This window comes from Hemitrygon akajei, chromosome 11 (assembly GCF_048418815.1).
Source record: "Hemitrygon akajei chromosome 11, sHemAka1.3, whole genome shotgun sequence".
NCBI lineage: Eukaryota > Metazoa > Chordata > Chondrichthyes > Myliobatiformes > Dasyatidae > Hemitrygon > Hemitrygon akajei.
The window spans coordinates 38851008-38867173 of record NC_133134.1 but is presented as its reverse complement, the minus strand read 5'-3'; the positions used below and the strand labels follow the sequence as shown (position 1 = coordinate 38867173).

The 16166-nt window shown below is 41.0% G+C and overlaps 1 protein-coding gene across 2 annotated transcripts in view; it reads right to left on the bottom strand.

Moving 5' to 3' along the window:
* Positions 1-16166, bottom strand: part of ap5z1 (adaptor related protein complex 5 subunit zeta 1) — a 54956-nt gene that overhangs the window by 1405 nt on the left and 37385 nt on the right. For both annotated transcript variants that reach the window (XM_073060654.1, XM_073060655.1), the window contains 3 exons: positions 15343-15440; positions 13734-13866; positions 4294-4508 (listed from right to left, as the gene is read on the bottom strand). In XM_073060654.1, coding sequence (XP_072916755.1) covers positions 4294-4508; positions 13734-13866; positions 15343-15440 — 446 coding nt within the window. The remainder of the gene's footprint in view (positions 1-4293; positions 4509-13733; positions 13867-15342; positions 15441-16166) is intronic.

Genomic DNA, 16166 nt, shown 5'->3' with positions numbered 1-16166 from the left:
TCTTAAACATTGAAATCGAGCTCGCACGGACCATTTGTGCTAGCAGATCATTCCACACTCTCATGACCCTCTGAATGAAGAGGTTTCTTATGTTCCCCTTAAACATTTTGCTTTTCACCCTTAATCCATGACCTCTGTTTGTAGCTCAACCCAACCTTGCTGTGGAAAAAGCTTGTCTGCATTTACCCTATCTATACCCCTCATAATTTTGTATACCTCTATCAAATCTCCTCTCAATCTTCTATGTTCTAAAGAATGCAGTCCTAACCTATTCAATCTTTCCTTATAACTTAGGTCCTCCACACCCAGCAACATCCTTGTAAATTTTCTCTGTATTCTCTCAAACTTAGTTAAATCTGTCCTGTACATAGGTGACTAAAATTGCAAATACTCCAGATTAGGTTTCACCAACATCTTTATACAACTTCAACATAACATCTAACTTTCAGTACAATACATTGCAGTTCCTCAAGCTCCCTTGGGCCTCAGTATAGCAGTCTACAAACAGTAAACTACAAACCGCTGTTGATACTGTTTAGGGAAGATGGCTCATCAAGAGAAGCCAACAGTAGCTAAGATCATAATGCTGAATGACTCTGCTGCTTAGGAGGGCAGGAAAAAGAGGAGCAGAGCTAAGGTGGTAGAGGAATAGACAGGAACAAGAGAAAATCTGCAAGTGCTGGAAATCTGAGCAACACGCCCAACACTCAGTCCTGCCAAAGGGGGTTTCAGCCTGAAACATCTACTTTTTCCATTGATGCTGCCTGGCCTGCTGAATTCCTCTAGCATTTGTGTGTGGGGCGAGGAATAGACAAGAGCTGGGATGAGGTCATACAAGCCAAATTTAGGGAGCAAGGAGACAAATTAAAATGTAGGACCTCAAAGGTGTTACATAGTACCAGGATTACTACCTGTGCTATGTGCTAGTCAGAGAAGGAGTAGCAAAATAGTTAGGATAAATATATGGCTTAAGCACTGGTGCAGAAGGGGAAGTGTTTCATTTCCTGGGGCATTGGAGCCAGTTCTGGGGCTATTACAGTTCTGGTCATTACAGGAACGTGGTTTCAGGACAGAAATGATTGGGAATTAAGTATACAGGGATATCTGGTAATATAGAAGTATAAACAGGAAGGCAAAGAAGCTGGGGTTGTGCTCATAATTCAGGATAAGATCAGCACAATAGTGAGAGACAATATAAGATTTAAGTAAACTAAAATGAATTGATTGTGGACTTCAGGAAGGGAAGTCGAGGGAACACACACCAATTCCTTATCGAGGGATCAGAAGTGGAAAGGGTGAGCAGTTTCCAGTTCTGATGTGTGAACATCTCTGAGGATCCATCCTGCACCCAACATATTGATGCAATTACGAAGGCACAGCAGCAGCTACTTTTCATTACAAGTGTGAAGAGGATTGGTATGTCACCAAAGACTCTCGCAAATTTCTACACATTCCGCGGAGAGCACTCTAACTGGCTGCCTCACCATCTGGTATGGACTACTGCACAGGATCAGAAAAAGCTGCAGAAAGTTATAAACTCAGCCAGCTCCATCATAGACACCAAGCTTCCCCAGCATCAAAGACACCTTCAAAAGGTAATGTCTCAAATATGTGTCATCCATCATTAAGGACCCCAATCACCCAGGACATCCCTCTTTCTCACTGTTACCACCAATGAGGTGGTACAGGAGTCTGAAAAAATACTCAGCATTTCAGTAACAGCTTCTTCCCCTCTATCAGATTTCTGAACACTACCTCAGTACTTCTTTCCAATCTCTTTTTGAATTACTTTTGAATTTTGAATTATTGAATTTAATTTATTTTTATGTATTTATTGTAATTTATAGTTTTTATTATTGTGCACTGCAATGTACTGCTACCTAAAGCAACAAATTTTACGGCATGCCAGTGATATTACACCTGATTCTGACTGGAAAAGCAAATTGTGCAAAGAGTAAAGTCTGCAGAGAGATATAGATAGGTCAGAAGGGTGGGCAAGGGTCTTAATATTTAAATGGTGAAAGATTGTAGCATGCTGTTGCACAGTGATTTGAGATTGCTTACACATGAATCAAAACAAAAGATTGGTTTGCAGGTGGAAAAGTTTATGCTGAAGTTAAAAGGTGAAAAATGGAATGCTGGCTTTCTTGGCTAGAGGGATTGAATTTAAGAGCAGAGGTTATGCTGCAACTGCTCTGGGGGCTGGTGAGGTTGCACCTGGAGTACTGCATGTATTTCTGTCTCATTACCTGAGGAAAGATATACTGGCTTTGGAGGCAGTGCAGAAGAGGTTCACCAAGTTGATTCTGCAGATGAGGGAGTTAGCCTATGAGGAGAGACTGGAACAGAATGAGAGGGGAATCTTATAGAAACATATAAAATTATGAAAGGTATAGATAAAGAAGAAAATTTACTTCCACTGATAGGTGAAACTAGAACTAGGGGACATAGCCTCAAGGTTCAGAATGAGTACATTTAGGATCAAGAGGAGGAACTGATCTTTCCATCTGCGGAATTCTCTGCTTGGGGAAGCAGAAGGGCCTACCTCATTAAATGTATTAAAGACACAGTTAGACAGTTTTTGCATGGAAAAGGAAATAAGGGATAAGGGGTAAAGGCCATGGCTAGATCAACCACAATCTTATTCAGGCTGATGGGCCAGATTACCTACAACTGCTCCAAATTTGTATGCTCTTAAACAAATACAACAGAGTAGATGGATAGCTAAAATGACACGCAACCGGAATTGCACTGTTCTGTAGTTTGAAAGCAGGTGCTCCACATAGCTGTCACTCAATTCAAGAAGAGTAGAAGAAAACCACATTAAGTACTGGATTAAAGGGAATGCATGTGAATTGCCACTTCATGTGGAAACAATACTTGGATTCCTAAATGATGGGAAGAGAAGAATTGAAAAGACAAGTGTAGTGTCTCCTGCAGTTTCAAGAGACAGTGCCTAGGAAGAGCAATGGTTTGAGACAGAAGTGTGGGTCAGAATTACGAAGTTATCGGTCTCTTCAAAATATTGAAAAGGAAAGGGAAGACATAACATGTCTGAGCATATGGCAGCCTGTCAGACTCTATATAAAATTCAGGAAACCCGTTTTCTTGGCATCAGAACTGACCAGTTCTGTTGTAGATCAACCAAATGTAACATTGATTCTATTTGTCTTTCTCCACTAGCAAGGTATAAAATACTTAGCTCTGCAATTCGCCACTCTTACATTTCTTTGGTTTGGTTTGGTTTTCTACTTCCCTATCTCCCCTCATCAATCTATTTGCCACACAACTTCTTCAACAGTTTATACTCTCCCTCACTATTCATTACTCCTCCTTCCAACAACTCTGCAACTTAAAGTTAACTAATTCTCAATCTACCAATTTTGATGAAGAACCTTCTGTATAATGCTGTTTAAATTGCTGACTCTTGCTGCTTAAATAGTATTTACTGGTTTTACTTCAAATTTCCAACATCTGCAGTTTTTTTTGATCTTCAAAGATCATAGATGGGAAAATTGGTATGAGAATTCTGTCTTCTAACTACTCCATTCCACAGTCCCGATAAGGAATCTCAGCTTGAAACATTGACTCATTATTCCTTTGCATAAATGCTGCCTGACCTGCTGCATTCCTCCTGCGTTTTGCATGCATTTCACCATTCCCCAGTCCTTTTCTGGAACTTGGGCATCTCTGACAAGGTCAGCATTTTGCAGCCCATCTCTAGATGCACTTGAGGAGCTGGTGGTGAGTCATCATCCTGAATGACTGGAGTCCTTCCACTGAAGCTGGGTAAAGAACTTCAGTATTCAAACTCAGAAATAATAAACATGTTTCTCCAATTATGCCTGATTGGTGCCCATAGGCCAGGAGTGGACAGTGCTTCAGACTTATGCCATCAGCAAAAGTCATACAAAAACACAAAGCAAGAGAATAACATTTATTCTATATCCCCACTCAATCCACACTCTTCCTCTGCTGATTTGTTCATGACCTGACAACTTGCCCCTTCAAGTATTATTCTGATCTATTTTTGAAAATTACCACTTCCATTATACTTACAAGCAACTCAACCCTGATCATAACCTGCTGTATTTCACCTCCTCTATTGTTTCACTCCAAGAACCTTAAGTCACTGTCCTTTTATCAGCCCAGTTACCAGTGCAAGCATTTCCCCCTTGATTAAAACATAATGTAATTGTGAAAATAACTATACAGTGATGAATTAACTTAAAATTTCTTTGTAACTCCCACCACATCATCCTTTCTGCTTTAGTAATTATTTAGATGCAGTACCTTGGAATCAAGTCTTGGCTCCGAGATGCTAATTTTGCTAATGTTGACATGAGAACTGTGATGACTCGTGGTGAGCACTTGGGGACGCTGGCAGACGCTTGCAGTTGTATGATCTCGAAAAGCAAAGCTTCCAGCGTTTCAAAGAAGTTGGTGATTTGTTCAACTGTACAGCGTCTATCGTAAGACAAAGACAAATACTCTCCTATTGCCCAAACCTGAAAGGACAAAACCATATTGGGTTTACTAAATTGGAACCAAAACAGCAAATATTTTTCAAAAGTCAATGACCTTTTGCTCTGTTCTTTCCTTCACAGATGCTAGCTGACCTATTCCAAATTTTGTAGTATTTTGTGTTTAAATTTACTAGTAAAGATGTGGTCTACAAATTACATCAGAAGTTAGAAAATGCATGCCAAAAGGGCAATGTTACAATAGTCATCAGGAATTTCAATATGCAGGTAGTTAGGGAAAATCCGTCTGGTGCCGGATTCCAAGAGGGAGAACTTCTAGAATGCCTACGAGATGGCTTTTTAGAGCAGCTCTTGGTTGAGCCTACTAGGGGATCAGCTACTCTAGATTGGGTGTTGTGCAATGAACCAGAATTGATTAGAGAGTTTAAGGTAAAAGAACCCTGAAGGGGAAGTGATCATAACATGATCGAATTCACCCTGAAGTTTGACGAAGAGAAGGAATACACAGTGGTATTTTTTCAATAATGTCAGAAGCAATAATTTTGGTTGGCAATATTTCATAAACCTGATTCTGATATTCTACACCTTTCAATCTAATTAGAGTTATTGGAGTCGACACATTTTGCTGCAGCAACTATTGTTAGCACCACAACAGCACATAAGGTCAAAGGTATCATTATTACAGTGGACTAAAGGGAATTACAGAGGCATGAGACAGGAGTTGGTCAGAATTGATTTGAAAAGAACACTGGTAGGAAAGATGGCAGAGTAGTAACGGCTGGAATTTCTGGAAGTAATTCGGAAGGCACAGGATACATATGTCTCTAAGATGAGTAAGTATTCTGAAGGCAAGATGACATAACCATGACTACCAGGAAATCTGTGACAACTCGCGAGGAGTTACAAGATTCAGTGGCTGAGATAGGAGAGGCGGCTCATACAACTGACGCCCGGGTGCTTCACCAGTCACAGCTTCATGGGAGAGTGGCAAACAGAAAGCCAATGTTGAGAAAAACTCATACGAAAACTCGACAGGAGTTTGCCAGAAGGCATGTGGGAGAGTCTGAAGTCAGCTGGAAGAAGCTTCGATGGTCTGATATAACCAAAATTGAGCTTTTTGTCCATTAGACTAAATGCTATGTTTGGCATAAGCACCATCCCTACTGTGAAGCATGGTGGTGGCTACGTCACGCTGTGGAGAAGCTTCACTGCAGCAGACCCTGGTAGGCCTGTATTCACTAGAATTCAGAAGAATGATGGGTGACCTCATTGAAACCTATCGAATGGTGAAAGGCCTTGATACAGTAGATGTGGAAAGGAAGTTTCTTATGGTGAGAGAGTCTAAGAACAGAGGACACAACCTTAGAATAGAGGGGCGTTCTTTTAGAACGGAGATGAGGAGGTCTTTCTTTAGCCAGAGAGTGGAGAATCTGTAGAATTCTTTGCCACAGGCAGTTGTGGAGGCCAAATCTTTATGTATGTTTAAGGCAGAGGTTGACAGATTCTTGATTGGTCAACGGATGAAGGGATATGGGCAAAAAAGGCAAGAAATTGGGGCGGAGGGGAAAACTGAATCTGCCTTGATGAAATGGCAGAGCAGACTCAATGTGCCAAATGGCCAAATTCTACTCTTACATCTTATGGTCTTATTTTGAAATAGCTGCTCATTCATCAGTTTGGAATCAGTTGCCCAGGAAACTTGGTGCATCTGATCCAAAGCGACATGCACAAATCACAAGTTGTTAAATAGGGTAGGCACTTCCCCACAATCAATCCTTTCTTAAGCACAAGAGATTCGGCAGATGCTGGAAATCCAAAGAAATACACAAAATGCTGGAGGTCACATAGCATCGATGAAACAGAATAAACAGTCAACAGTTTAGGCCGAGACCTTTCATCGAGACTGGAAATGAAGGGGGATGAAGAGTAGACTTCTGGCTTCTTCCCCCTTCCTTTCCAATCCTGATGAAGGGTCTTACCTCAAATCATTGACTTTTTATACCTTTTCAAAGATGCTGCCTTACCGACTGAGTTCCCTGCAGCATTTTGCATGTTTCAATTCTCTTGCATCATGAAAATCTGGTTTATTTGTTATATTTATATCAGATAAAAACAACTAATTCTCCAAGTGAATATACTTAATAATAGTGCAACTTCTTTGACCATTAAGCACTTTTAAACACAGGTAGTGAAAAGGCTATATGAAGTGTCAGCAGATAAAAATGGCCAAAAATAGTAGATTGATTAGGATCTGTATGGCCTGGCCTGCTGAATATTTCTACATTTTCTGATCTTATTTTAGATCTTCAGCATCCACAGTGTTTTGTTTCTGTAGTTTCAGCCTTAACTAAGTAGGCAGCGTTCTTGAATCCAAGTTAACTCAAAATCACATACAAGAGATTTAGGCTTAAAAATCTAGAGTGATATTCCAATGAAATACTGAGAAAGCACTGCAATGCCTAAGCTGCCATCTTTTGGGTAAGGTGTTAAACTAATGCCCCATCTGTCCTCCAGGTTGGTTGTGAAAGAACCTGAAGCACCACTTCAAGTATCATCAGAGGAGTAATCTATCAAATTACATCACTAAAGCAGAAACAACAGAGCCATAATCACTCCAGTGTGTTGGTGCTTGTGGGATTTTGTGCATCAGACTGCTATTTTCTTGTTATAACTCTAACTACATTTAAAAAGTGATGTAAATCAAGTGGCGTAAAACAAGGATGTAAAATGTTTTTCCAATGACCCAATCAAATTGGAAGGGACGTGGCAACCTGCAGGTCCATGAATGAGATTTTTTTTAAAAAGAGCAGGATTTCGGCACTTTTCTCGCAGCCCAATCGAATTGGGGTGGGGGGGGGGGGAGGAGAAACAGGGAGAAACTCACAGGTCTGTAAGATTTTAAAAGAGGAGCTTTCGTGGGGTTTCAGCATTTTCCAGCAGTCCAATCAAATCTCGATTCATTAGCAAGGGTAAATAAAAATAAGGTTGTGGCAAGTGGACCATTGCTAGAGAGAGGAGGCTTTGGCTCATCAGGTTGGGGCGAGGTATGTCCAATGTGGGAATTCTGGGAGACCTTCAACCTCCCAGATAATCATAGCTGCAGAGTTGCAGCTCCTTAGAGAATGTGTTAAGGAACTGGAGCTGCAGCTCAATGACCTTCGGTTCATAAGGTAAACTGAGGAGGTAATAGATAGGAGATACAAGGAGGTAGTCACTCCTAAGATGCAGGAGGCAGGTACCTGGTTGACTGTCAGGAGAGGGAAAAGACCTGGGCAGACATTGCAGAGTATCCCCCTGGCGGTTCTCCTCAATAATATGCATACCATTTTGGATACTGTTGAGGATGGGGGAAATCCGTAGCAACCGGGACTCTGGCTCTGGATCTGGTGCTACAGCTCAGAAGCGAAGTGGGGAGCAGAGTAGTGATAGGGGATTCCACAGTAAGAGTACACATGATAGAGACACTGGATTGTATGTTGCCTCCGAGGTGCCAGAGTCAGGGATGTCTCAGATTGGGTCCACAGCATTCTAGAGGGGGAGGGGGAACAGGCAGAGTCTTGGTACACATTAGCACCAATGACATAGGTCAGAAAATGAAGGTGGTCCTGAAGAAAGAATTTAGGGAGTTGGGCAGAAAACTGAAATGTGCAGGACTTCCAGTAGATGTAAATTCTGGATTGCTGCCTGTGCCATGTATCACTGAGAGTAATCAGGCAAATGAGTGAGTGGCTGAGAAACTGGTGCAAGGAGCAGGGCTTCAAACTACTGGATCATTGGGATCTCTGCAGAAGAAGGTATGAACTGCACAAAAGGGACGCGTTATACCTGAACCCAAGGGGGATTGATACCCTTGTGGGCAAGTTTGCTAGAGCTGCTGGGGAAGGTTTAAACTTATTTGGCAGGAGGATGGGAAACTGTTCGATAGGGCTGAGGATGGGGCAATTGGTATACAAGTAGAGGCAGTGTGCATTGAGGCTGTAAAGAAGGAAATGTAGATGATAGGGTATAATTGCAGTCAGTGGGATGAGTTGAAATGTCAGATGGGAGGTAAAAAGGGTGATGAATACTGAAGGTGTTATATTTGAATGTACACAGTACATGTAATAAGGTAGATGATCTTGTACTGCAGTTAGAGATTAGCAGGTATGACACTGTGGGCTTTACTGAGTCACGGCTGAAAAAAAGATCACATTTCGGATCTTAATATCCAAGGATACACAATGTATCAAAAGGTATGCAGAGGGGATGAGGTGGTTCTGTTGGTAAACAATGAAATCTAATCCTTTGGAGGAGTTTCAAAGTACATTTAAGTGACATAGGATCAGAAGATGTAGAATCGTTGGAGTAGAGTTAAGAAACTGCAAACGTAAAAATGGGAGATATATTCAAGCCTCTAAACAGTAGCCAGGAGTTTACGTACAAATTACAACAGGAGATAGAAAATGCATGTCAAAAGGGCAATGTTGTGATAGTCATGGAGGGTTTCAATATGCAAGCAGATTGGACAAATCAGGATGGTACCGATTTTGGATCCCAAGAAAGAATTTGTAGGATGTCTATGAGATGGCTTTTTAAAGCAGCTTGTAGTTGAGCCCACTAGGGGATCAGCTATTCTGGATTAGATGTTGTGTAAAGAACCAGATTAGAATAGGGAGCTTAAGATAAAGGAAATGTCAGGAAGCAGTGATCATAATTTGATAGAACTCACTCTGCAATTTGAGAGCGAGAAGCTGAAGTAAAATATTTCAGTATTAGAGTGGAGTAAAGGGAATTACAGAAGCATGAGAGAGGAGCTGGCCAAAGTTGATTAGAAGAGGACACTAGCAGGGATGATGGCAGACCAGCAATGGCTGGAGTTTCCAGGAGCAATTTGGAAGATGCAGGATAGATACATCCCAAAGAAGAAGTATTCTAAAGGCAGGATGACAACTGTAGTTGACAAGAGAAATCAAAGCCAACATAAAAGCAAACAAGAGGGCATATAATAGAGCAACAATTAGTGGGAAGTTAGAGGAATGAGAAGCTTCTAAAAACTAACATAAGACAACTAAAAGCAACATCCCATATAATACACACAAAATGCTGGAGGGACTCAGCAGGCCAGGCAGCATCTATGGAAAATAGTCAATAGTTGACTTATCAGGCCAAAACCCTTCATTAGGACTGGAAAAAGTGAGAAGTCGGAGTAAAATGCTGGGAGGAGGGAAGTAAGTATAAGGTAGTAGGTAATAGGTAAAACTGGGAAAGGGTGAAGGGTGAAGTAAAGAGCTGGGAAGTTGATTGGTGAAAGAGATAAAAAGCTGGAGAAGGGGGAATCGGATAGGAGAGGACAGACCCATGGAAGGAAGGGAAGCGGGAGAAGCACCAGAGGGAGGTGATGGGCAGGTAAGGAGACAAGCTGAGAGAGGAAAATGGGAATTGGGAATGGGAAATGGTGAAGGTGGGGAGGAGGGAATTACTGGAGAACTGAGAAATCGATGTTTATGCCATAAGGTTGGAGGCTACCTGGACGGAGTACCAGGAGTTGCTCTTCCAACCTGACTGTGGCCTCATCGCAGGAGTAGAGGAGGCCATGGAGTGACATGTCAGAATGGAATGGGAAGTAGAATTGAAATGGGTGGCCATTGGGAGATCCTGCTTTTTGTGGCAGATGAAATGAATATGTACTTTGCATCAGTCCACTGTGGAAGACAACTAGCAGTATGTCAGAAGATCAAGAGCATCAGAGGGTAGAAGTGAGTGAAGTTGCCATTACTAGGGTGAAGGTGCTTGGGAGGCTGAAAGGCCTTAAAGTAGATAAGTCACGTGACTACACCCCAGAGTTCTGAAAGGTAGCTCAAGAGATTGTGGATGCACTAATAATGATCTTTTAAGAATCACTAGACTCTGGCATGGTTCCAGAGGACTGGAAAATTGCAAATGTCACTCTTCCAAAGGGGATGGAAGCAGAAGAAAGGAAATTATAGGCCAGTTAACTTGACCTCACTGGTTGGAAAGACGTTGGAATAGATTATTAAGGATGAGATTTCGGGGTACATGGAGGCACATGGTAAAATAGGACAAAGTCAGCATGGTTTCCTTAAGGGAAAATCTTGCCTGACAAATCTGTTCAAATTCTTCGAGGAAGTAACAAGCAAGATAGACAAAGGAGAATTGGTGGATATTGTGTACTTGGATTTTCAGAAGGCCTTTGACAAGGTGCCATACGTGAGGCTTCTTAGCAGGATAAGACCCCAAGTATTACAGGAAAAATACCAGCATGGATAGAGCATTGGTGATTGGCAGGAGGCAAACAGTGGGGTTAAAGGGAACCGTTTCTGATTGGCTGCTGATGACTAGTGGTGTTCTGTAGAGGTCGCTTCTTTGTACATCAATGATTTAGATATTGGAATTGATGGTCGTATGGCCAAGTTTGTGAACGATAGATACAAAGGCAGGTGGAGGGGCAGGTAATGTTGAGGAAGCAGGGAGGCTCAGAAGGACTTAAGACAGATTAGCAGAATGGGCAGGATGGAATACAGTGTCGGGAAGTATATGGTCATGCACTTTGGTAGAAGAAATAATAGTGTATGCTATTTTCTACATGGGGAGGTGCAAAGGGACTTGGGAGTCCTCGTGCAGAATTCCCTAAAGTTTAATTTGCAGGTTAGTCTGTGATGAGGAAGGCAAATGCAATGCTAGCATTCATTTTGAGAGAACTCAAATATAAAACAAAGATGTAATGTTGAAGCTTTATAAGGCACTGGTGAGGCCTCACATTGAGTACTGAGAGACGCTTGGGTCCCTTATCTAAGAAAGGATATGCTGACATTGGAGAGGGTTCAAAGGAGGTTCTCGAAAATGATTCCAGGAATGAAAGGCATAGCATATCATATGAGGAGTGTTTGATGGCTTTGGGCCTGCATTTGCTGGAATTTAGAAGAATGGGGGGGGGGGTGGGGGAGAGATCTCATTGAAATGTGTTGAATCTTCGAAGGCCTAGATAAAATGTATGTGGACTAGATGTAACCTGTGGTGGAGCAAGTCTAGGACCAGAGACCACAACCTTAGAATAGAGGGACATCCATTTAGAATAGAGATGAGGAGGAATTTCTTTAGCCGGAGGGTGTGGAATTCATTGCCATAGGTAGCAAGACGGGGCATGAAAAGTTATGAGGAGAAGGCAGGAGAATGGAGTTGAGAGGAAAATGGATCAGCCATGATCATATGGGGGAGCTGACTTGATATGCCAAATGGCCTAATTCTGCTCTTATGTCTTATAGATTTTGGAAATTGTGAACATCATTACATGAATGCAAGTTCTTTCTTTCCTTCCTTCCTTTGGCTTTAACCACATTGTACCTGACTATGAATCCTGATCTGACACAAAGGTACAATGATATAACACTACACTGCTCTTGGTTTGGGACAATCGAATGATAAGCTGTTATCTGCTTCAAGCAGACTTCAATTATACCAGTGCCCAAGAAGAATGTGGTATACTACCTTAATGACTATTATCTAGTAGCACTTAAATCCACTGTGATGAAGTGTTTTGAGAGGTTGGTGATGAAGCACATCAACTCCTGCCTGAGCAGTGACTTGGATCCATTCCAGTTTGCCTATCACCACAACAGGTCAACAGCAGATGCCATTTCATTGACTCTCCGCTCAGTTGTGGAACTTCTAGACAGTGAGGATGCATACATCAAGATGCTCTTCATTGACTACAGCCTGACATTCAATACTATCATCCCCGTCAAATCTAACCAAAAAGCTCCAAGACCCAGGCCTCAATACCTCCTTGTGTGACTGGATAGACCACAGTCAGTTTGGATTGGCAACATCTTCACAATCACTATCAGCCTTCTGGTGCACCTGGTGCTATGTGATTAATCCCCTACTCTACTCACTTGGTACTTATGACTATGAGGCTAAGTACAGCTCCAATCCTATATTTAATTTTGCTGACGATACCACTTCTGTGGGCCAAATCAAAGGCAGTGACAAATCAGCATGTAGGAAGAAAATTAAAAACCTGGTTAAATGACGCCACAACAACCACCTCACTCAATGTCAGCAAAATCGAAGTGCTGATTATTGATTACAGAAGGAGGAAATTGGAGGCCCATGAGCCAGTCCTCATCAAGGGATCAGAGATGGAGAGTCAGCAACTTTAAATCCCTCGGCATTATTATTTCAGAGGATCGGTCCTGGGTCCAGCATGAAAGTGCCATTACAAAGGAGGAACGGCAGCATCTCTACTTTCTTAGAAGTTTGCGCCAATTCAGCATGTCATCTAAAACTCTGACAAACTTCTATACGTGAGCAGTGGAGAGTATACTGACAGGTTGCATCACAGTGAGGTACGGAAACACCAATGCCCTCGAACGGGAAAAAACTACAAAAAGTGGCGAATACAGCCCAGTCCATCACAGGTAAAGCTCTCCTCACCTTTGGGCACATTTACAAGGAGCACTGACGAAGGAAAGCAGAATCCATCATCAAGGACCCCCACCATCCAGCCCATGCACTCTTTTTGCTACTGCCATCAGGAAGGAGGTACAAGAGTCTCAGGTGCCACACCACCAGGTTCAGGAACAATTATTACCCCTCAACCATCAAGCTCTTGAACCAGAGGGGATAACTTCACTAACCCAACACTAAACTGATTCTGTAATCCATGGACTCACTTTTAAGGACTCTACAACTTGTGTTCTCGATATTTATTGCTTATTTGTTTTTTTTTTAAATTTTATTTTTGTAATTGCATAGTTTGCTGTCTGTTGCACACTGGTTGTTTGTCTCTGTCACGTTGAGGCTTTTCATTGATTCTACTGTGTTTCTTTCTACTTACTGTGAATGCCCACAAGAAAATTAAACTCGGGTATCATGTATGTACTTTGATAATAAAATTACTTTGAACAAAAAACCTCAGTGGAAAATAGCATCATGTAAACCTATCCATCAACACAGCCTCCAGTGCAGCCCATGCAAATGACAACTAAGTTGCTTGATTGTAATCAAGACTGGGGACCACAGTAAACATCCCCCTGCATAATCCAGTGAACCAATGTGTAGCACCTGTGTTACGTGATGTTCTGTCAACTCCTAGTTTGTAAAGGTCAGCAAAGAACTAGATGAATGTATTGAGCCATCAGGAGATCTGTAGCCCATGGAAAATTAAAGTTAATGCACATCTAATATTACTTCAGGAGATGCTTGATCGGAACAGGTCACTGAATAAGATTTTCCCCTGTAATTCCTTACCACATGAATGAAAAAGTCCTCTTTATTGCTGATATTGCTGACTGTTCCACAGAATTCTAGCAGCTCTTTGGATTGTTCTACAATGACAGTTGGATACAGTTTACATAAGACCATCAGTTGGGAACTGAATACACTGTGGAAATGGAGAGTGAAATAAAAGTAAGCAGTGCAGGTAGTAATTAATCACAACAAACATGAAACACCACCTAAACTGAATCCAGACATCCATTATAAACAGCTTCTTCCAAAAATTTAAACATTCTGATCTTAGTCACATATTTACTATATTTTAATGCAGGTTGTTTGAGAAACCAAATACACAGCAGCTCCTTTGTCCACACTAACTATTAAGTAACCATTTACACTACTCTCATTTTTTTCTCTGGACATTTACATCAATTCCCTCTAGATTCTATTCACCTGTGCAACAGGGGCAACTTGTAGTAACCTGCACATGCACTTGAGATGGGAGAGGAAGCCAGAGCAGACAGTGGAGACCAAGTGGTCATAGGGAATATGTGCACACAGCAAATATTTCTTCAAAGAATTCAAAAATAAGAAGTCTGAACTTTGCTGTTGAAACCCACATTGAAGTCTTTGACATATTTTCAGTTTCCAGATTTTTTTGATTATATTTAATGACTTTATTTTCAGGTCTTTATCTCTTAGAACTGCACCTATCCATAAAGTTAGTAACATGTTGTGCTGCTGGATGAACAGTCCACTGGTTGAACAAATACTCTAAGAATACGAGTTTTCATGGCAGCCGGGCAATTCAAATACATATAATTAAATAAATCTGGAATAAAGAGATTGTATCAGAAACTTGGCTAGCATAAATTTAGGCCACTGATACCTTTTAGTGAAGTCTCTGCAAATCTCTTCCGCCATTACAAGGCATGAATCAGATGTGCAATGGAATATTCTTCAGTCTCTTGAGCAACTGGAGCTGTAACACCATTAGTGATGCTGAACACCACCCATGTCTATGCAGTCTGACTGACTGGCATCCCATTCACTACCATAAAAACTCACTCCTTTTGCACTGATGCATTGTAGTTACAGTGTGTATTATCTAAAAGGCCCACTGGAGCACTCTACCAAGGATCTCAGTATAATCACAATTCTAAAATCCCAACCACTCAGAACGACCAAGGCAGTAGTTGTATCATAACTTTAATATATATTACTGTTGACAGATCAAAATCCTGGAATTCTCTATCAAAAAGCAACATGTTAGAGCCTTCAGCAGATATACTCCAGCTGTTTGTAAAGGTAGCTCAATAGCTTTTAAAGTGCAATTACATACAGACAATAAAAATTGGCCTTACCAAAGTATTTACATTGTGCAAACAAAAATTATATACACACACATGTACACATACACTCCCAGAATTATTTCATCCAGTAAGCATTCTATTCCAGTTGAAAAACACTCACCAGTACTTTTGACTTGAAACACTGACCACAGATGCCGCCTAATCTGCTGAGTTGTTCTTGCATTTCTTGCTTTTTTTAAAAATTCAGCTTTCCAGCATCTGAGTTTTTTAGATATTTAAAAAATTCTATTCCAAAGTACAGGCCTGTGTTCAATTAAAGTCTTGCTTACCGTTGAACTTCTGCCTTGAAATCAGGGATGTTATACAGAAGACTGCTCCGCTCCAGGATGACTAGAACTAATTGGTTAATCAGTGGCCCATCTGCAAACTGAAGTCAATCAGAAAGTAGGAAAATTTTAAAAAAAAGACCTTCAACCCAAATTTCTGAATCAGAACAGATGAGAGGAGCTTTCATAAGAACAATTTGATTCTGTTGACGACCCAGGTCATGTGTCATTAAGTTATTAATGTAATTTTGTGTTCTGGGCAAATATAATCAATTCTTTTTAAAGTCACAATGATGTTTCTAACCAGGTCTTGTTGTCAGCCTAAATTAATGTTATAGAAGACCAAAACTTATAATTGACTCCTTAATGATAGTCAATTATGCTGTTCAAAATTGGAAAGAAACCTCCCTATTTTTGGAAGCAATCCAGCAAGTAATGCTGGCAGGAAGCAAAAGGAAATTATTTTTGGTACTTTCCAGTTCATGCAAATAGTCTGCAGATTACACCAAAACTGCCAGGTGAGAAATTTAATGATAAAAGGGCATGAAGTAAAAAACAAATGCTAGCCTCAGGTTAACTGAGTTCTTTGATATAAAGTGATTAGGAGAGAAGGTAATGCTCTGGATTATAACACTAAGATTTAAAAAAGGCCAGACTCTATATTGTGCTGCTTATGTACGTCAGCAGTTTAAGCCCTGGAGCTTTGAATCATTGTCTAGTATCTTCTATTCCATCTGGTGAAAATACTATAACTGAATCCTTATTTATGCTATGATCTACCATTATAATCTGTAGCTCCAAAGTCTCATTTCTCTTTGTAGAATGGG